At 38.8% G+C, this 20,044-nt stretch overlaps 5 protein-coding genes across 5 annotated transcripts; 1 reads left to right on the top strand and 4 right to left on the bottom strand.

Annotated features, from left to right (window-relative positions):
• Positions 1 to 2,221: 2,221 nt before the first annotated feature.
• GCK72_010069 (uncharacterized protein) lies at positions 2,222 to 2,558 on the bottom strand (the record flags this gene model as incomplete). Its single annotated transcript, XM_003105896.2, has 2 exons — positions 2,222 to 2,458; positions 2,511 to 2,558. 2 exons carry the CDS (start codon positions 2,556 to 2,558, stop codon positions 2,222 to 2,224), a joined length of 285 nt encoding a protein of 94 aa, XP_003105944.2.
• Positions 2,559 to 2,934: 376 nt separating this feature from the next.
• On the bottom strand, positions 2,935 to 4,049 carry GCK72_010068 (uncharacterized protein; the record flags this gene model as incomplete). Its single annotated transcript, XM_003106076.2, has 5 exons — positions 2,935 to 3,136; positions 3,212 to 3,410; positions 3,454 to 3,816; positions 3,866 to 3,928; positions 3,974 to 4,049. The coding sequence occupies 5 exons, from the start codon at positions 4,047 to 4,049 to the stop codon at positions 2,935 to 2,937; spliced, it is 903 nt and encodes a 300-aa protein (XP_003106124.2).
• Positions 4,050 to 4,690: 641 nt separating this feature from the next.
• Positions 4,691 to 7,415, bottom strand: GCK72_010067 (uncharacterized protein; the record flags this gene model as incomplete). The annotated part of the gene is made up of 9 exons (XM_003105936.2): positions 4,691 to 4,882; positions 4,934 to 5,045; positions 5,096 to 5,412; positions 5,455 to 5,594; positions 5,643 to 5,897; positions 5,951 to 6,659; positions 6,714 to 6,854; positions 6,904 to 7,235; positions 7,280 to 7,415. 9 exons carry the CDS (start codon positions 7,413 to 7,415, stop codon positions 4,691 to 4,693), a joined length of 2,334 nt encoding a protein of 777 aa, XP_003105984.2.
• A 1,266-nt stretch (positions 7,416 to 8,681) lies between these two features.
• On the top strand, positions 8,682 to 10,492 carry GCK72_010066 (uncharacterized protein; the record flags this gene model as incomplete). Its single annotated transcript, XM_003106021.1, has 5 exons — positions 8,682 to 8,714; positions 8,758 to 8,922; positions 8,968 to 9,209; positions 9,254 to 9,732; positions 10,317 to 10,492. The coding sequence occupies 5 exons, from the start codon at positions 8,682 to 8,684 to the stop codon at positions 10,490 to 10,492; spliced, it is 1,095 nt and encodes a 364-aa protein (XP_003106069.1).
• A 22-nt stretch (positions 10,493 to 10,514) lies between these two features.
• GCK72_010065 (uncharacterized protein) lies at positions 10,515 to 19,512 on the bottom strand (the record flags this gene model as incomplete). Its single annotated transcript, XM_053727671.1, has 22 exons — positions 10,515 to 10,729; positions 11,944 to 12,044; positions 12,119 to 12,289; positions 12,367 to 12,482; positions 12,526 to 12,764; positions 12,809 to 12,923; positions 13,275 to 13,382; positions 13,427 to 13,635; positions 13,711 to 15,434; positions 15,481 to 15,948; positions 15,993 to 16,126; positions 16,172 to 16,315; positions 16,360 to 16,576; positions 16,654 to 17,003; positions 17,051 to 17,146; positions 17,199 to 17,340; positions 17,400 to 17,485; positions 17,535 to 17,801; positions 18,042 to 18,212; positions 18,973 to 19,189; positions 19,302 to 19,386; positions 19,458 to 19,512. The coding sequence occupies 22 exons, from the start codon at positions 19,510 to 19,512 to the stop codon at positions 10,515 to 10,517; spliced, it is 5,430 nt and encodes a 1,809-aa protein (XP_053587248.1).
• Between the last annotated feature and the right edge of the window lie 532 nt (positions 19,513 to 20,044).

Below are 20,044 nucleotides of genomic sequence, written 5' to 3'. Positions count from 1 at the left end.
GTAAATGGCACCGCCGAGTAGACATCGCTCTTCCATTTTGAACCTTTTCAAAGAAGGAGTCCTACCGGTTGACATCATTAAACGGCTCGTAGTCCTAAGTAAAACCGTGTATGACTTGATTTCTCGTTTCAAAAAGCTCGGCACGTTCTTGGATAGACGTGGGAGAGGGAGAAAAGCAACTGTTGTCACTCCAGATCGGATCAAAGCTGTGAACCAGGGAATCGGAAGAATCGCACATCGGAGCATCAGAAAGATGGCGAAAGGTATGAAAATTAGTCGGCGTTTGTTGGGAAGGATTGTCAAAGACAAGCTGAAGCTTATCTGTTATCGTGAAAGAAAAGCGGCCATTCTCTCGGAAGCTACAACCAAGAAACGGCTCGAAAGATCGAAAAAGCTCCTTCAGCGCACGCTCAATGGTGAACACTTGGTTACAGTGTTCTTTGACGAGAAGCTGTTCACGGTACAGGCTGAATTCAATCCTCAAAATCATCGAGTACTTGCTGAGACATCTGAGGAAGCTTTTGCCAACGGAAAGGCGATTCATCAAGGCTCTCACCCCGCTAGTGTGATGGTTTTTGGAGCAGTGTGTGCTGATGGCAAGTCACCATTGCTTTTTGTTGATCAAGGAGTCAAAATCAACAAAAAGTCAACATTTCGCAGATTTTAGAAAAGACATTTCTTCCCTGGGTTCTGAAGCACTTCAATGGACGTCACTGAGAGTTCTAACAAGACGGTGCTCCCGCACACACAGCCAAGTTGTCGCAACAGTGGTGTGAAACCCATTTGCCTGCATTCATACCGAAGGACGAATGGCCTCCGTCCTCGCCAGACCTCAATCCTTTGGACTATTCCATCTGGGGGTTTTGCAAAACAAGGTCAACGCTAAACCCCACTCAAGTATCGAGGCCCTGAAGAAAACCCTAGTCAAGGAATGGGACGCTTTGTCGCCAGATTACCTGCGTGCAACCATCGATGCCTACCCTAGACGTCTTCGTGCTGTCATCGAAAAAAGAGGAGGTCGGATGGAACAAGATTAGTTGATAATTGTTGTTATGATTATGAATAAACTTTTTGTTGATTCCCATGGTTTTCTGACTTTTCATTTTTTAGATATAGCACTTAGAGCTTGTGCGGGTAATTCTGCCGCACCCTGTATAGAGACTACAGTATGACCATCTAGGAAATGATTGTTGGAGTTATTTTTATGTTAGAGCAGTTAACATGTTCCTTGAACTCCGTCTGTGAAGATTTTCTTGAAAATTGGTGAAAACTCTGAGACTTCTGAAATTTTAAGAAAATTCCGACTAGATGTAGCCTATGATAACCCTATGGATGAACCCCATGATCATAGCTCCTCAATGTGCCCTAACGTAAGATTCACTGTACCCTTTGATTCTATGGATCAAATTTTTCAAAAAATTCCAAAATTTCGCTAACTAGTTAGCGAAATTAACTAACTAGCAATTCAGTTGTACCCTAAAATTATAAGAAGTTCGTACCCCAAAATAGTTGTGCCCTAAAATTGTTGTACCCTTTCAGTTTTGTACCCTAAAATTATGAAAGTCGTACCCTAAAATGACGAAAGTTGTACCCTGTTGTACCCTAAAATTGTTGTACCCCAAAAATTAAATGCCGCCGAAGTGGGCTTATTCGGAAAAAAGTCAGAAAAAACTAGTTCAACTTTGCGCACTCAATTTCTCAGAATCAGTTGGTTATCTATAATTGTAGATATTAATGAGTTGAACACTTTCACACTTTATTTATCGTTTTCATTCGCGTTTATAAAAAGTTATAAAAAAATTTTCAGACTTTTTTCGGAAAAAATAACCATAACTCAAGGGAGAATTTTTTGATTCAAACAAAGTGTGGCTGACAATCAATAACCCAGTGATGTATACCCGATAATAACACTTTTGAGATTTCCAAGGCGTTCCCGGCGAAATTCATAAAATTTTCCGAACAAGCCTGGTGCCGAAGTAAGCTTGTGAAAGTTATGCTTCATCGTTCCATGTTGAAAGGAATAGTATGTAAAATTCCGACATTTTTCTAATTGTGCAATAAATTTAAAATGTCACCTTTATAAACATGAAGAGGGCTAAAAACAAATAAATTTGGTAGTTTCCAACTCTCAGGTCAAGAGTCAGGCATAGAAAAGAGTGAGGATCATATTACAGGCAATTGAAATTCGAATAGTTAAAATGTATTAGTTCAGTACATTAAATTAGTCGGCCACTTGCCAGTCTTGTCGACAGAGTGGGCACTGAGCTCTCGGCTGATTCGATGGAGCAGCGATCCACTTTTCGATGCAATGCCTATGAAACGCATGCCGGCAAGTGCCGACGACGAGCGGACAATCATCTCCTGGGAACTTGCAGATGTTACACGCAGATTCAAATTCCATTCGACAAATTCCACACGTGTCCTCCCCTCCTTGCAGCCACTTCCACTCACCACAGACCTTGAAGTTTAATCAATAAACCATGAATAAAATGGCTAAGATTAGAACTTACATGCAACTTTTTAACCGTAATATTCAGTCGGGTGTTCGACTCTAACATAACACCGGGATGGGGCTCTCGCTCTCGTGACGAAACCTTAATGTGAAAGTTTACTTCGAATTATACAATTTAAATACCTCCTGTGGTTCAGAACTATCACTTTCGTTCGACATGTTCTGTGGATCATCGGTGTCTTCAGAAGATCTGCTCCCTGGTTCTTCCGAATCTCTTTGTTCCATTGAAAACTAACTAGATAAACAAATTTGATTTGTGTCAAATGAAATTCTCGAGTATAAAATGGGACGAAACCCATTTTCTTTCAGTAAAATTAAAACAATCAAAACTTTATGTGAAAGAGAACTCTGCTACTATAATATTCATATTTTATGTTGCTTCAAAGAGTCAATAAATAAAACACTAGAAATAGATGAGATTCTTAGACGGCAATACCCTTGAGTTGCTGAATGGCGTTTTGGAGGAATTTCTCCTGGAAATCCTTTTGCGAAACTTGCTTCTCCACACTCTCATTGATGAGTCTCAAAAGTTGATCACGCTCAAATCTGGCCTTTGTTTCCTCAGTTTCCTTCAGATAATCAATGCGACGCTTGATCTCGCTCGAAATAGTTTGGATATTCTTTCTGCAAAATAATACATGTTGGAAACTACCTGTTCTTGCTCTCATAGAATGAAATGGGCTATAAGACACACACTACCTATAAGCTGCCTCCAACTGCAACTGCATAGATTCTTTGAGAGAAGTAGGCATATTATCCTTGAGAGCAGTGAGAGAATCGGTCTGCTTGGCAGAAGTTTTGCGGAAATCAACTGCCTCTTTAAGATCTTCTTGAATCAATCCTTTGAAAAATCCAACACGCTCTTGATAGTCTTTGTATAGTCCGGCGTCGATTTTATCTAAAACAAAACTTCGATGAAAGAAAACGAAATGATGACATACATCCTGCAGTTCTGGAGACAAGCAGATAGAAGATAATCCAACCAACAGTCATGTGACCTTGCTCCTCGAAAACCCATAATTCCTTGTTGACAAGGAATGCGAACAGTCCTCCGAAGAAGAGGTACGGTCCAGAAGTTCCAGTAACTTTCTGGAATGGAGTGAACCACGAGTCAGGCATCATCAAAAGACGAAATTTCGGTGGGTACATTGGTCGAGATGGGTATGGATAGTTGGCCAAATCACGATCTGGGTGCTCTTTGAATTCTTTCGGAACCGCTGGGAGCAATTCAGGAGCCGACCATTCTTTGTTACAAGCATCAAACATTGACTTTGGAGCTTCAGTTTCCGTAGGGAGAGGGATTCCTAAAATTTGTTGTGCATTTTTAAATACGGTTTACTTTCACACACATACCCTTGAACCGGTAGGAAATTTTTTCAAAGAAACTGATACTGTTGTCCGATGTAGCAGTCGCATCTTAAACAATAGTTTTAATACAGCATTCTAACAAAAAAAACGTACGTCCAGTAGCGGCTCCTCGCGCAACAATGAAGGCGCGAGAGTAGAGTTGTGGAGAAGACAAACGGCTCAACGACATCTCAAAAAACAAACATTTCAACAAAAAATTAACCTTCAGTTTAAAAAATCCTAAATATTCGGGCATGTAATTCACTCTACCTAAATGTTATTTTTAGAAATAGATTTTTAATGAATTTTCCTTTAAACACAGATAATTTTAGTTCTGCAAAAAATATTTTTGATGGGAAAGTTAACATCAATTCTCATTTTAAAAGTAAAAAAGCTTTCGAAGGCTGAAGAAAGCCGCGCATCATAGAAAATTGCGATACTGTAATCGTGGTGAGACCACTTCTTTTACCGTTGATTATGTTCCTTTAAATAAGTAGTGTAGTCAGCGTGAATTAACGCGATGGCAAGAACCCAGGTTGGAATTAACTTTTGATGGCGTATTTAACATTACTGAAATTATTCATTACACGAAAATCGATGATTTTGGAGCAGAAGTGGGAAAAAGATCGAATGACCAAAAGAGAAAGGAGTAAAATATGAATAAATTATCTGTAGTGCAATAACATCGAAACACACCTTTTGCTTTTAACATTATAACAATAGAGGACAAGAAGAAATAAGAATCACAACCACAGTAGTAATATCACAACGACTTATTGAAATTTAAAACGATCTTTGAAAAAATTAGCATAACACTAGATACAATTTGAGTTATTTTTGAGGCGATGGCGATGGTTGCGAGGGTCTCGTTGCTGAGCTGTTTTGTATATAACGATGTTTGTATTCGTAGTGCCAGCGATTGAAATCCGCATTGAACACGACTATAGCTCCTGAGTCGAGACCACCAAGAATAAAACGATGAGAAGCAACAACCGCTACAGATCGAACCGCACTGTTCAGTGGCTGCAATATTTGGAAATAAAGGTTTTCTAGCAAAACAGCAAAAAGGTGTACCTGATATGTATACAATTTAGTCAGGGGGAACATTCTCCAAATCGTAATTCGTCCATTAATTGCTCCCGTTACTGCGAACTCTCCATCGCGAGTAACTGTCACACATTCAATTCTGCAATAGATGCGAAGGTTTCAGGAGAACTCAACATTGAAGCAACTCACTTATCATCAACTAATATTTCGTTGAGTTTTCTAGCAGTCGAGGAATAAGTCACCATTCGTTTCGAATCAAACAACGCAAGAAGAATACATTCTCTACTCATAGACAATTGAGTGACCATTCCGTGTCCTCGAATCCTTCGAAGAAGATCAGATGATGTTGTATGAATAAGAATAACACCGTCTTCGCATCCACTGACAACCAAGCCATGTTCAGCCGAAACACAGAGAGAAGATATGGAAGCCTCGTGTCCAGTGAGAATCGAACGAGGAGATGGTACTTCTCCAGGTTGATTATACTCGCCAGCGATGAAACCGGTCTGAAAACATTCTTTCAATACTTGTAATAGAAATAAACATACCGTTCCATTCCAATGCCATAATACAACGGTACAGTCCATACTTCCTGTAACTACATAGCAGTCACTGAAAAGACTCGTTTCGCTACGAGCAATACAGGTCACAACGTCTCCATGACCATAGACAGCTTGTCGAACTCGACCTGTAAATTAAATATTCACATTCGGACTCATAGAATAGCTTCACAAACCAGAATCGGTGTCCACAATTCTGAAACTATAATCCGGATAGCCACAAGCAAATATGTATTTGCTGTCAGTAGTTGTGACAAAATTGGAGCATTGTACAGTGAGTCTCTGATCAAATGCATCTCCTAGATGACGCCGCGCAATCGGCGTTGTTGATGCAGCAGTAGCCAGCTGAGGATCAGCTGTTAATGGAAGTGAAACTTGACCTTCAGCGTTTGAGGGATCCATTGAAAGTGCACTTCGTTGACTAGCACCATCTAAAACAAATGATCAGTTAGAAATTATAATAGTTTAACTTGTGTTGACTTACAACTATAGGAGTTGTCCCATTTGTTCAATGAAAACACCAAATTTTGTGCAACTCCAACTACAGTAGGCTGCGGCAGCTGATGGAAAGTGTTGGCAGCAAGATAAACAACTGGACTATTCGAAATATATTTCATCATCATACACAAATCATCATCATGTCTTCTGAACATTGTTGGTGCCATGCTCATTATGGAATGTCTCGGCGGGTGTGCTTCAGCAAGAAGCTGAGAAGGTGTCTGGCCAAATGACAAAATTTGTTGCTCGATAGCTGCCATTTGTCCTGGCGTTTCTGCCATTTTCGGTGTTACGGTTCCTTCATAAGTCAGATGATAAAAAACGTTTGTAGCTCGTACAGCTTCAGCACCACGTTGTTTGTATCCGAAAATCAGATCAATCCACTGATTGAGTTGGCAGGAGACTAGGTCGGACTCGAGAGCCTGTCTGTGCATTAGAACAAAATGTTCCGGAGATTCAGCCCATGGAGGGAGAATAACATCATCAACAGGCGTTCCATCAGCTCTTCGTCCCAAGTTGAATTTCGACGAGTTCCGGAACATTTCAGGAAGATAGAACAATTCCGGAATGAGTTCTTTTACATCGTGTGAATCTCTTTGACATCTATCCCAACTGTCTTTAATTGAATGTGTGATTCTATCTGGATGATCGAACTTTCCATCATGAAGATTGATAAACATTGATGCAAACGGTTCCTATAATTTAAAAACTACATGAAAAAAGACAAGAATTTTTTGAATAAAACAGACCAATCTGAACAGCCAATTGAGAGTGAAAGCAGGAGTAGAGTAATGAGTTCCGTAGTGGAACGCAGGAACTTGATCATCATCCCAACTTGTATATCTATCATTGAAAAACTTTCTCCGGGCTTCACTCAGTGCTCCGATGGGCTGAAAATACAACATATTTACTTTGTATTCAAAAATAACTTAATCATACTTTCGATAAGTCTCTGAAATTCGAAGCAACACTCAAATCCAACGTATCTGATGTATAGTTCGTCAGAATCCACGGGAAAACGGGGTACTGACTCAAATCATTGAATGTACGTCCAGCTACAGTATTCAAAAACATCAAATAATCGAAGTTCGAGATTTCTCTTTTCTGCCACTTGACACACATGTCCGAATGTTTGAACAATTGACGAGGAGTCATTAGTGATGTTTTTCTAGATTGTGGAAGACCGTACTTGACACCAACTCCAACTCTTGGCAACTGATAAACTACTCTTTTCACAGTTTCTTCAGAATCGAAAGCGAACATAATGGCAGCTGAAAATTAAAATAGTTTTGAATGAATTTCGCTATGACTGTACTTCTTGAAGCCAAAAACATCTCGAGGGCTGTATTCTGAAGAAGATATCTTCTGAGGAAAATAGCACGGATTTCTTGAAGGTTCCATCTGGCATGTAGAGCTTCACAGTAGCGAAGAACCTGTAAAAGTTTTTGCATATTGTGAAGTTTTTAAATTTTATTTGTCTTGTTTCCTTTTATTTTGTCCAAATAGAAAACCATTAGGGTGTTTCGTTTTACTAACCCAGTGGCTTTTCATTTCAATCAAATTTCCCATTAATAGCAATAATAATAATAATGATTGAGCCCCCAAAAGAAGAGAGACCGGGTGGTCACTCATATAGATAATTATGATGTAGAGAGGCCATATGAGAAGAATGGAACGGAAGAGTGCACCGATTATGGTGGGTAAAGAGGATAAATTCTTTGGAATTGATGGGATATTCAGTGTTTTCAGTTGACATATGTGTGGCAATTGTGGGTGTGGATCGCGTGATATTTGACACTTTTCCGAAAGAATTTCCTTTTTTGAATTGCAATTTTTTCCATAAGGGTAAAGAAATACACCGATTTCCGGTCAATTCATAGTATTTTTTCATCAACTTCTGAAGGGTCCTATCATATCCATCTAAGATGCGGATTCTTATCATTTCTCGTCAATCTCTTTTCCGGTATAACTTTTTGCGGCTTATGCAACCTATGTAATGTGTAGTAAGCGAATCAAAAGGTCATCTGAAGATGAGATATTTGGTAGCGTATCTGTGGATACGAATTGATTCATTTATAGTGTAACATATAAAAGGAAGCAAATGAAAGAGAGTTAGAAGAGGAAACTAGAGGGAAGATTTCTGGAATCGACAGATTCATCAAATCAAGAAAATCCTCACGTTCGGAAATTCACATTTTCCTGCCTTTCTGTATCATTCATTTTCAGGTATTTGTTACTTCATAAATTAATGTTCACTAGGAAACTTTTCAGTTCCCACGAAGAAGTCCTATGCCTTCCACATCATATAATTATCTTCACTTATCAACTACCTCATCATCATCTTCTCAGTCAGGGTCGTTTCCCGGCAATAGAGACCCTCCAGGAGGTGATGATAAGACGCGTGTGATATGAGATGAGAGAAGGAACGAAAAGATAGGTAGAAAGATGCGGAATGGAATGATTGACACACCTTGTTATCTTTATCTCTCTCAATCTTATACTCTGTCCAGTGAATCTTTGTGGTGGGCGCCAGTGCCCAGGTTGAAACAATCTGTATACACATCTACGTCTCCATCTCTACTTCTTCCTGACTCCGCCCACTTTTTGCCTGAGGACTCCTCTCTTTTCGTCCGTCTGTAGCCACCCATCATCTCCGTCATCATCGAAAGGAGAATACACGTATATATTTTTTCGGTATTATTTTTCATCCATCTATTATGCTCGGTCACAATCAGAATGTGGTATATCAGGTAAGTTTATATCAAAAAATGATAGAAGTGTCTATCCTTTTAGGTTAACACTTACTACAATGAGAAAGTGCAACATCGAAAGGCTCGTGTGACAAAAACTGTTCATCGAATCGGAAAAGTTGTACAGGATATACTGAAGGAAGTGGAAGCTCAGGAACCAAGATTCATCAACACACTAAGTGAAACTTCAACTGGAAGATTAGACGGGGTAGGTCTTGAGATGGTCCATTTATGTTATTTTTCTTAATTGAAGGTAGTAGTTCATTCCCCATCGGAGTATGAAGCCGTGCTGTATCTAAACCAAATGGGTGTCTTCAACTTTGTGGACGACGGCACAATCCAGGGATGTGCTGTTCTAAAACTGAGTGACGGACGAAAGCGATCCATGTCATTATGGGTAGAATTTATCACTGCATCTGGATATCTCTCAGCTCGAAAAATTCGGCACCGATTCCAGAATATTGTAGCACAAGTTCTTCAAACTCCACAATTCAGGTTAGTACCTTTTTCTGGAACTTAGGAAAGCCAACCGATTTCAGCGAATACTGCAAACTTCTTCAAGATAACACAGATGTGAGAGTTCGAATAGATGACAAGTATACAGTTCAGATTACATGTGCTTTTCGATGTAATGGAATCTGGCCAAGATCAGCAAGTCACTGGCCGATTGCTGGGCTTCCCTGGCCAAACGCAGCATTAGCCAACCAAACGAAAGCAGAAGGGTTCGACTTGACAAGCCGTGAAACTGCTATAACTCATCAGAATAATCCAAATAAACAGGCGAGCACAATGGAAGCAGATGCCTGGGCAATGAAAATGCACGGAGCTGAAAATATGCTTCTGACTGGAGGTCGACGAAAGACTTTGAGTATTCTGAAGTGTCTACGAGATGCTCATATGGACTTTCCGGGTACTCCAGTCACTAATTACATCCTGAAGACCTTGGTATTGTACGAATGTGAGAAACACTGTAGTGAATACGAATGGGAGGACACGAATATTGGTGACCGACTTATCGGTAGGTTCATATTTTTTGAAAACCCTTTATTTTCTGTTTGGAAAAAATGCCGTAATTTGTTCCAAAAAATGCAACCGACTAAAAAACGCCATCGCGTGCCAAAAGAAGAACTATGTCTCCGTTTTTTCCTTTTCATGCTCTTTCCTCTATCTTTAGGTGCTGCTTTCTGCTTCTCACCATTCCTTTTCCCTTCTTTTTCTGCCTCTTGGCATGCATTCCTAATGCATTCCTTCGTTCTGCCGGAAAGTGTGTACAAGGGAAGTAAGGAAAAGAAGAAAGATGAAATTGAGGGAGTTTTTGCTATAAAAGAAAAACACAATTCATCTTATTTTCTTTCTCCTAATCAACCAGTGGCGTGAAATCTATCGGAAACAGAGAAGTAGATAGTATGAGAATACTGGAGATCGCAGATTGAAGTGTCAAGTCGAATCAGGTGTTGAAACGTTGACATATAGCGAAAAACCATTTTCAATCCCAAAAAAGAAATGAATTTGAAACCGGGAAAGTAGAAAAGAAATCGAATTCTCATAGAAGACACTGTCCCATAAAATTTGATGAAGTTCCGGAAAACTCGCATATTCCAGGTGTACTGCTTCAACTAGTTAGCTGTCTCCAATGCCGACGATGTGCTCATTATTTTCTTCCATCTCTTGATCTCCTACGTTCAAAACCAGTTCATTCCATCGAGCATTCTGCTCAACTCGCATGGCATCTTGTTCGTAAACTAATGATCGATCCGAACGCTTTGCAAACTTTATAATATCTCTCCACCCTATTTAATCTCAATTTTCTTCCGAATTCAATACTGGTATTCCTGACTCCTCTTCACATAAATAATAAATTATTTTTTCAATACATACCTGTGCGCATTGTTTTTTGTAGTTTGGATCAGATTCATTGGCATCGAAGAATAAATCCGTTGCGGTGACTGAAAGTGTTCCAGGAACAACAACACCAGGAGCAACGAGCTTCGCAGGCGTTGAGAAGCATGCGCTTTCTGAAATCAAATTTCGAAGTTTTTGACCCAATTCTGATGTTTCTGGTATGCTATTTCTGTCTACAGCCTGACAATATCCACAACATTTACTATAGTTTATGTAAGTGGTGCTCCAAAATCATCATCATCAATCCATTTCTTCATTCAAACAACTACGGCCTTGTCCTCATAGATCATCGTCGTTTTGACAAACGACCTGAGCAATTAGAAAAAGAAAGGAGGCTCCGCGTCTTTTTCTCTCAGGTGACATTTCTGTTTTGGAAGTATAGAAAAGAAGGACTGAAGGGGTATTAAAAGATTCCGTTTTCGTTCCAGTCACCAGAAAATAAATAGAGAATGTTTGTGACAAAAACGAACCCATTCGCGTAAAAAGAGATTGAAGAAGAGGGTTGCGGAGTGATGAATTACCGAAACAACTGACACTTCAGAGGGAAAAGTTACTCAAGATTGAAGAAAGAACAAGAATTAAAACATGAATTGATTGCATTCATCTTACTTTTTATAGTGTTTTTTTCAAATTTCTTATCTGTTTCTAGTCCTTTCATTATTCATCATCATCTTTAATCTTTAAAAAAAGCTGTCTTCAAAACAACATCTGTCCAATTTTTACGAAATAGAGAGTCCGGATTAACTCCATTTAGCCGTTTAATTGGCTAATAATGAGGAGACTTTCACGATTAATGGGCAGATCATAGAGGCAAATGAGGAGAAGACTCAATGAGCTACTTTAGAGAAGACATTGATTCTTGATTACATACGAAAAGGCAATGGATTCAAATTTAATTTTAAATATAATAAGAAAAGTGAAATATTTCGAAAAGAATCAGGCGATTTGTTGGGTTCGAAATTTTTAAAGATGATCTATTCTCTTTTGGGAGGATGAGAATCTCTACGAATCGACTTAAAAGGGACTTTTTTATTTTTGTTTCGTACGCTGCTTAGTTTTCGAGAATTACACTTTACACTTTTGTTGTGATTAAAAATCTTCAGACGATTGCTGCTTCAGAAAATTTTATAGTAGGAGCGATAACGATCTTACGGTAATTAAACGGAATGAAGAACAGTAGTTCCAAAGTGAAATTTCGGTTTTAACGACTTTCGAATAGGCTTGGCGCAAATTTACGACTATTTTTCACACTCACTTAGATCGAAGTTTTATTGCTGTTGTCAACACTGTCTGACTAAAAGGAATGTTTCACGATGGAAAAACTTACGGCTTGATGGTGTTGGATCTACTTCTTGAGCCCATTTATCAATGTCTGATTCGTCCACGAGTTCCAGGCTACCACTTGTCGTTTGTCGTTGAGAGAATAATCTGGAAATAACATAAGGAAGTGATGAAAAGTTTCGAAGTCCAATTTATTGTTTAAAAATGTTTTCAAAACGAACCCTTTGAGAATTTTTCGAATTTTTTCTTGCTCCGAAATTTCAGGTTCTTCGTTCTTTTCACCCTCGGGAAGATTCGCTTCATCGTGACGACTTCCGTATGGATTTGGTACGAAACGTTTCCTTCGTCGACTATCATCCTCCCAAACGTCAAGTTTCCAAAATTGAGAACCTCTGAAAAAATCATTGTAGATACATAGAAACAAGAAACTTACGGTTTCGAGTCATCTGAATCAGTCAAAATAGCGGACATTTTTTCTAAAAGACGTGCAGCATTAAGAGAATCCCGAAGACGCCCAGAGACTATAAGAAGATCACATCGACCGTATTCTTCATGGCGAGCAAGCAATTGGTCCCGAGACTCAGCCTTAAATTGCGTTTAACACTAGATATTATTTTGGAAAGTTTACCTCAAATTGAGCATGTTTTCCGACATCCTCAGCTCTCAATCTGTTCAAAATGAAATCAGCTTCATTGGCAACACGAAGCACATGATCTCTAGTTGCGTGAGCCATTAATCTTCCTTCATTAACAAGTTCGATGAATGCCAGACCAGCATGTTTTTGAAGAGAAGTTTGCCATTCTTGTGAACACAACAACATAACAAGTTCAATTACAGAAGCATTTCTGTTACGAAGAGTTTCCAAAACTGAAAAAATAATGACTTAATTGAATTCCTACAAGCAGAATTACCTTTCGTATCATTCATAATCTCCTGCCCATGTGTTCCTAAAAGTGTTTTTTGAAGGTAACCACGGAAATCCGACATCATTTCTCTTAGAAGTGGAGCACAGGTTTCAAGTGCCGTCTGGATAGAAAATTTTTTGAAAAGTAGGAACTTAAAAATAGCAGACTTGCAAAATTCCGGGCCGGCCCGGCCCGGTCGGCCCGGATTTGAATTTTTGAACTTTTTTCACTACAATTTTTTGTCCAAAAATTTATTTTCTGAAAATTTTTCATATTTTTCCTCAAGTATATTTTTCAACAACCTTCGAAACATACAAAAAATTGTTCTTAAGAAATATTTTTCAAAAAAATCGGGAAATTTTCGAAAACAAAATGTTGAATTTTTTCAGTACCTAACTTCCGGGCCGACCGGGCCGGGCCGGAGAAATTTTAATTCCGGCCCGGCCCGTTGCAAGTCTGAAAAATAGTCTACCTGAAGCTTTGTTGTCAAGTATGCTCTCCTCTCAGCTGTTTGTTGAACTGGCATTAGAGTAGATGGCCTTCTTCCATTAGCTTGATTTATTTTGGACAACTCTTCTTCCTATCAATTTATCAATAATTATTTCAGTTCATATTTCAACTCACATTATATTCATTCCCATCTTTTTTCATCCCAGAAGAAGCAACTTTGATAGCTGCAATTCGTCCATCATCTCCTTGACCTTCTTCTCTATTTTCTTCTGTTTCTTCTTCTACGTTTTCATTTTCGACTGTGCCGTTCTTGATGCTGCTGTTGTCACCATCATTCTCTAATTTTCCATTTGCTCCGTTTTCTGGGGTCGACTCCAAAGACTCTATAAAACGGAAAAAGTTTCAATGTTTGATTAAATCATCAATTTAAGGGGGTGAAGAAGAAATTAATAACATACCGTTATCTTGATTATCCTGTTTTTGAGTAGTTGTATCAAAGAATGGAGACGGTGAAGACGGTGGTTCTAGAATGTCTCTGTATCGTGATACCATTAAAACAGACACCAAATAAATAACAGAGAGCGCAAGGAATTGAGCTTGACGATTTTCTTCAACCATGTCTCGATAAACGACTCCTTTGATTCTTGTGATATCTGAATCTTGTACCAATCGTTCAACATTGTCAAGTCCTTCAGGAGACGGATTTTCGAGAGCTTCACGTACAAACTCCATAATGCATTGATTCTTTTTCGTTGAATTAGTTTCATATCGCGGTGTATCAGGTTGTTGAATTCTAGATGCCAAGATATGTCGAACAGTGACAGTTGCTGATATACGAAGAGATTGTCGGAGCACACCACCAGCTGGCATATTCTTTTCTTGTTCAAGTTCTGAGAATGATACTCCGGAAGCAAGAACAAATGTGTCAACTAAACGAGCGAATCGCATCAAGAAACTGGCAGCAACAGAAATCGGTAGTTGTTGCTGACAAGGATCCACAATTTCCATATCATTATTTGGAGCTGTAGCACTGGCGAGTAGTGGCAACAATCCACCACAGGCCATGATAAGACTGTCAGCTAATTGGGAAATGACGTGAACGACGTTTCCAACGAATACTTGACTCTCTGATGCATTACACTGATCTGAAATTCCTCCGTCTGCTGTTTTCCACTCTCCAACTGTTCCTTCGATTCCTGAGAGAAGGTCAGCGAGAAGACGAATATGAACTTCAGACCATGCAAACTCGGGTGCTCTATACACTGGCGTAGGTTCCATTTTGGATTCTTCTCCTCCTGTTTCGGTTCTCTCTGCTTTTGTTTTGGCATCTGCCAGCTTTTTCTTGAATCTTTCAAAACTAACTTTCGAATGAGCAATGGCTAATGTATCAACCCAAACTCTCCATCCACCGTATTCATGTCGAAGTGCATGATGTAGAAGAATTGAGAATGCTTCCCAGACAAGTTCGCTTACTTCATTTTGTGATTCTGTCGTATGGAATACATAGGCTAGGCCTATCAACCAATCTTGCCAAACTGACATTTGTAATATTGTTCTTCTATTTTCTTTGCTGTCTTTGCACAAGTTTATGATGTCAAGGAGGAAACACTTCTTGATTTGAACAATGCTTTCCGACTCTTCACATTGGCTGATGACGTGAGCAATAACTTTCAAAAGTTGAGGATTTTCAAATTTCCATTCTGGCTGTGCTGGCTGATGAGCCGCGTAAGTGAATGTTGGGGTCATTTGCTCGACAAGAATTTCCAGAAGTACATTGTAAGTTGGCAGAGAAAGAATTCGTTTGTGAGATAGAAGACGTTCCCCAATCAACGAGAATAGGTTCTGATTTCCCATCGATTCAGTTTTTCGTTTCAGTGTCGACCTTGATAAGAAGAATCCGAGAATTTTGAGAGCCGGAATGCGTATCAATTCGTTTGGAGCAGCTAGAAGATTGAAAATGATTCCAAGTGCTTTGTTTTTATCGATTGCGGGAATCATAATGGCTGGATGCTCAGCTAGCAATCGAGTGACAAGAGCAAGAACATCATACAAATTGTCATCTTCTCTTACAGTAGCCAAAAGATTTAGAAGAGTATGAACTTCTTGATCTCGTACTCTCTCTTCCTCTTCTGGACCAGCTGAAGCAATGATGATCCGATTTATGAAGGTAAGAATAGCACTTCTGAAAACTAGCAATAATATATCTAGAAGAAAACTTGTCATCCTACCGGATTGCAACAATATCCGCTGTTGCGAAGTTCTCTGGTCTCTCTTCAACAGTGTAATCAGAAGCTGTTTGTGGAAGTGCCAACCAGTAGAAATGTTTCAGCGTATGACACATCTCAATTACAGTTGGAACTCTTCGAAGCATTTGTGAAAAGTTGTTGTTGGCCAAAAAATCAGAAGCCAGATATTGGTAGAGATGAACTTGTACTTCGGGACGAGCTCTTATCCACAACTTCGGATTAAACAAGATATAATCAAAGAGATGTTTGAGAAGAGGTCCACCAGCAGGGCATCGGAGTAGGAACTTTGCAATGTGGATGAGTTGTTCAAGTACTTTCATTGACAAATGCGATGGTGACGCCTTTTGAAGGCATGATGAAATGATCAAAAATCCTTTGCTATGAAATAGTTGTTGTTGTGAGCTTTGGGAGCTTGAGAGAAGAAGTGAAATTAGAGAGAGGAGAGTTTGACTGAAAAAATATTCAGAGCTTCAAATTAATGAGCAACAACGTACCAAACTTCACCATCTATTGAGTTATCGCTAGAAGATGGCAAATCTATCTGTGCGAAAAGTGGGAGAAGAATTTGAATTCCTCCGACAGACTGAAGTGATTTATGAATCGAATGAGTAGTGATTACTTCCACGCCCTGTAAATTTAAAATAAGTTGCAAGCTTGTGTAAATTTGTTTCACCTCTTTCATTACAGCATGTGGAATCTGCACAAAATATGTATTAGCAGCTGTTTTAGGTGGAGTGTAGAGGCACAGTTGTCCATGGCAATTTTTCGGGCAATATGCGAATACCAGCGATGAATGAAGATGTCCATCGAATAGATGCTAAAAATTATGATGCAGATAAAGATATTAATATTAACACTCACTTTTTTGTATCCTTCTGGAAGACTCGTTTCAGAATCGTGTTTGAACGTTGACTGGTAAGCGGGTCCGAGACAGAATAGCGAGTTAGCCTGCTGCAGAGAAAGCGCTTCGGCGAAAAGATACATTGCACCCATTTGACCACAGAAGGCACTGTTTGCAGTGCCGTCAGCAGATACTCCGATAGAGCAACGATCCCAATTTGTAGCTGATGTAACGACCCTGCAGAGAAGTATTTTATTCCTTCAAAATTTATCTTCAAAAAAGACACAATAGGTCCTAAGAGCGAAGCAACTGACCATGATAACTCGATGGTTTCTGCAAGTTGTCCATCAATGAAACACTTGATATCACTTCTTCCCCAACGAGAATAACAATGCGCAATTGCAATATGATGCCATTTTCTAGCCCCTAATTCAGCTCGTACACATCTTGATTGCTCTTTTCCTTTCGTTTTTTCTACATTCACTACGAGGCAATTTCCAGTGAAATGACACGAATAACCTATTCCTTTTGATGTTCGGAAACTGTACAAAACGGGTTGCTCTTTTTCGAAAGTGACACTATTCAATGGCTCCATTCGAAGCCAAGTGGCAAAAGTCCACCCTTGTTGGTACGGCATTGTCTTGATAGGCGGAAGAATGATTCCCTACAGTAAAAAAATAGTAGAGCACATACAGTTTTTAAAATTCTCACCGATTGATCTTTTCCGGGAAAAGAGAAAAATACATCCGCACTATCATGTTGTGGCATCTCCTTCAGTACATGTAGCAGTTTCAGAGAATTCGGTGGCTAAAAGTTTGTTTTTCTATTCAAGAGCTCCAGAGAACTGTCAAAAACTCACCCATTGATCTCTTGTAGATTTCAGAGCTCGAAGAAGGTGTTTTGTTTGTTTCACGTTGATTGAATAAGCAACTAAAGCAGCAATAATTTGAACAAGAAGGTCTGCAAGCAGCGGTGGAGCTTCCGGCAGTAAATCAAGTACTCTGAAAACAGTATATATAAATATTCTCTGGTATATAGTGAGAAAAAGAAGTTCACTTACTTTGATATTAGCCCGACTCTCGTACAAGCTTCCAAATTACGGTTACTTTTTTTCATGACTGCTAAAAAAAGACTCCATATTTCGTTCTGAAAGTGGTGCAGCTTAAAGGAATGGATCAATAACTAGTTCAAGTACCTGTAAATCACAATCACAGTGGGAAAGAAGTGTAAGCATATGATCCACATTTGATGCCTCTTCTATCACGAATTTCGATTCTTGATCAAAATGTCCACCAACAAGTAAATTAAAGAGATTATCAACAATTTGAGTTCGGTCCGTATTTGGAGAATTCGAATACAAAGCAACGACAAGCCGTTGAATAGTCTCATCAGCACCTTCTTCATTCGAATGGATCAGTGTTGTCTTAGATAGAAGACGTGGTAGAGAAGATGTGACATCGTCCTGCAAAATGGTACCAATTTTAATGAATTTAGTGATAGAATAACTGAAATAGCCGATCGAAGCCGAACAATTACCGAAATGCCCACTAAGCCGCTATCTTCAACAATTATCAGATTTAAAATAGCTGTTCAAAATATAACCAAAAATTAGGTGCATGCGATAAAGTTTCCTATCATTCTTTATCATTTAGGCTATCATCTATCATGCAGTGTCAGTTAACATATCACAATCACCACCAACACTGAATGGAAAAGAGATGTTGAATGATTTTGAGAATGATGCCAGACTGCCACGCCGTGATATGTTTCCAGTTGCAGCATTGTAGCTATCTCGACGACTTTGAGTTCCAGGAGTTGGCGATTGAGTCAAATCGTACTCGATGAAAAATTGAGCTGGTGTGAGCTCTTCTGGCTGAGAAATTCAAGGAAAATAAAAAGACAACATGTTTCTTCTTGTACGGATAGTGCGTTCAGATAACGTACTCAGCAGAGCTGTGCGGAAGTAAAATTTTCAAAAAAGGAAGAAGGAAGAAGGAAGAAGGAATAACATTTTCAAAAAGGAAGAAGGAAGAAGGAAGAAGGAACGAAAATTTTCAAAAAGGAAGAAGGAAGAAGGAAGAAGGAAGTGAAAAAAGCCCGGAAGAAGGAAGAAGGAAGGAAGAAGGAAGTTGGGTTCCAAACCGGGAAATCGGAAGTTAATTTTGAAAATGACAAATTTGAGGAAACTTTTTTCTAGTCATCTCTGAAAACGAATTTTGGCGCTGTTTTTCATACAAAATTCCATTAAAAATCACCAAAACTCCGCTGATATTCAGTCGAAAATTACAAAATTTTTGTGAACTTTTAACACGGAAGTCGAACAATTTCAACGGAAGAAGGAAGAAGGAATAAAATTTCAAAAAAGGAAGAAGGAAGAAGGAAGAAGGAAGTGAAAAAATGCCCGGAAGAAGGAAGAAGGAAGAAGGAAGAAGGAATTCCGCACAGCTCTGGTACTCAGTAAACTCAGACATGTTTTTGAAAGGGGATCGGTTGAAACCGGGATGTTTGAATCTCAAATTTGAACGTTTCAAATATGAATCGAAAGAAGTATTCTATCGGAATTAAAAATAAGGTTTTTAAGTTCGAAAATAATAATTTTTAAAGACAAAAATAGGACGTTTAAACAATCTCACCTCAAGTTCGAGCTCTTTTCCTTCTGGTAACGGTGGAAGTGATTCGATAGCTGCATTAGGTGACACATCTTGAGATGGTGCTGAAGAGAGAACTGATGAAGGAACAACTATCTCTTCTGGTTTTCCATTCGAATCAGCTTCAGTCGGAGTTGATGGAAGTTCGGAACTCTCATCGTCAATGTTTTTGAAAACATTTCGAGTCGAAATTTCAGCCGATCTGAATAAAAATGAATATAAGTTTTCAAATGATTCTATAATATTTGTTTGCGATTTTAGTTGTTGAATCAGTGATTTAATTAATCGCAGGAACAGTATTTATGAACACTTACGAATCATCCATCCCTCCTAAATCCACAGTCTCCATGTTCGATTCCTCGTCGTTCACTTCATCTTCCGCCGGAATTTGAACAGTTCCTGTACAAAAAAGCAAATATTGGTTTAAGTAAAAACTCAAAGTTTCATTTTAAAATCGATAGAAAACGTACCATTGTCTTGAGTTGGCGGTCCTGATTCGTTGTGTGACGTTTCAGAGATCTCCATTCGAGTAATCCCTGCAAAACATGAATTATTCAGATGACAAAATAGAGATTCAGTGAAAATTCAACAAAAAAGGTAATATGTGCAATCTGACGTGGATGTGTTTGCGTATTTCAGAGAAAATTGTAAAGTTTTTTGCAAGAAATGACAGGTTTGAAAGGATTTTAAAATAAGAATAAAATCAGAAAATTGAGAAAGTAGTTGTTGAAATAAACGAAATACCACTAATTAAATTGAAAATAATGGCCGCCTAATTCCAGATTTAAAATGATCGATAAAAAGTTGTTTTCCAGAATTGTTCGCGTTTTTTTGCCTATCATCATCTTTTTCTCTTCATCAATGTCAATAACTAACTATATATGGTTATGAAGTGAAAAGAGATAAATGCAAACAGGAGGAGACGCAGAATATGAGAATAGTAATGAGAGAGTGTGCGGGATAAAGAGAATCAAAGAGAACGGAGCAGTCGGAAATCAAGGTGAAAGAGGAGAAGAAAGTGTATGCAAATGTGAGAGAAATAGTGAAAGCCGACGAG

The sequence above is a fragment of the Caenorhabditis remanei genome, chromosome III (genome assembly GCF_010183535.1).
Source record: "Caenorhabditis remanei strain PX506 chromosome III, whole genome shotgun sequence".
Taxonomy (NCBI): domain Eukaryota; kingdom Metazoa; phylum Nematoda; class Chromadorea; order Rhabditida; family Rhabditidae; genus Caenorhabditis; species Caenorhabditis remanei.
This window is presented reverse-complemented; position numbering and strand designations above follow the sequence as displayed.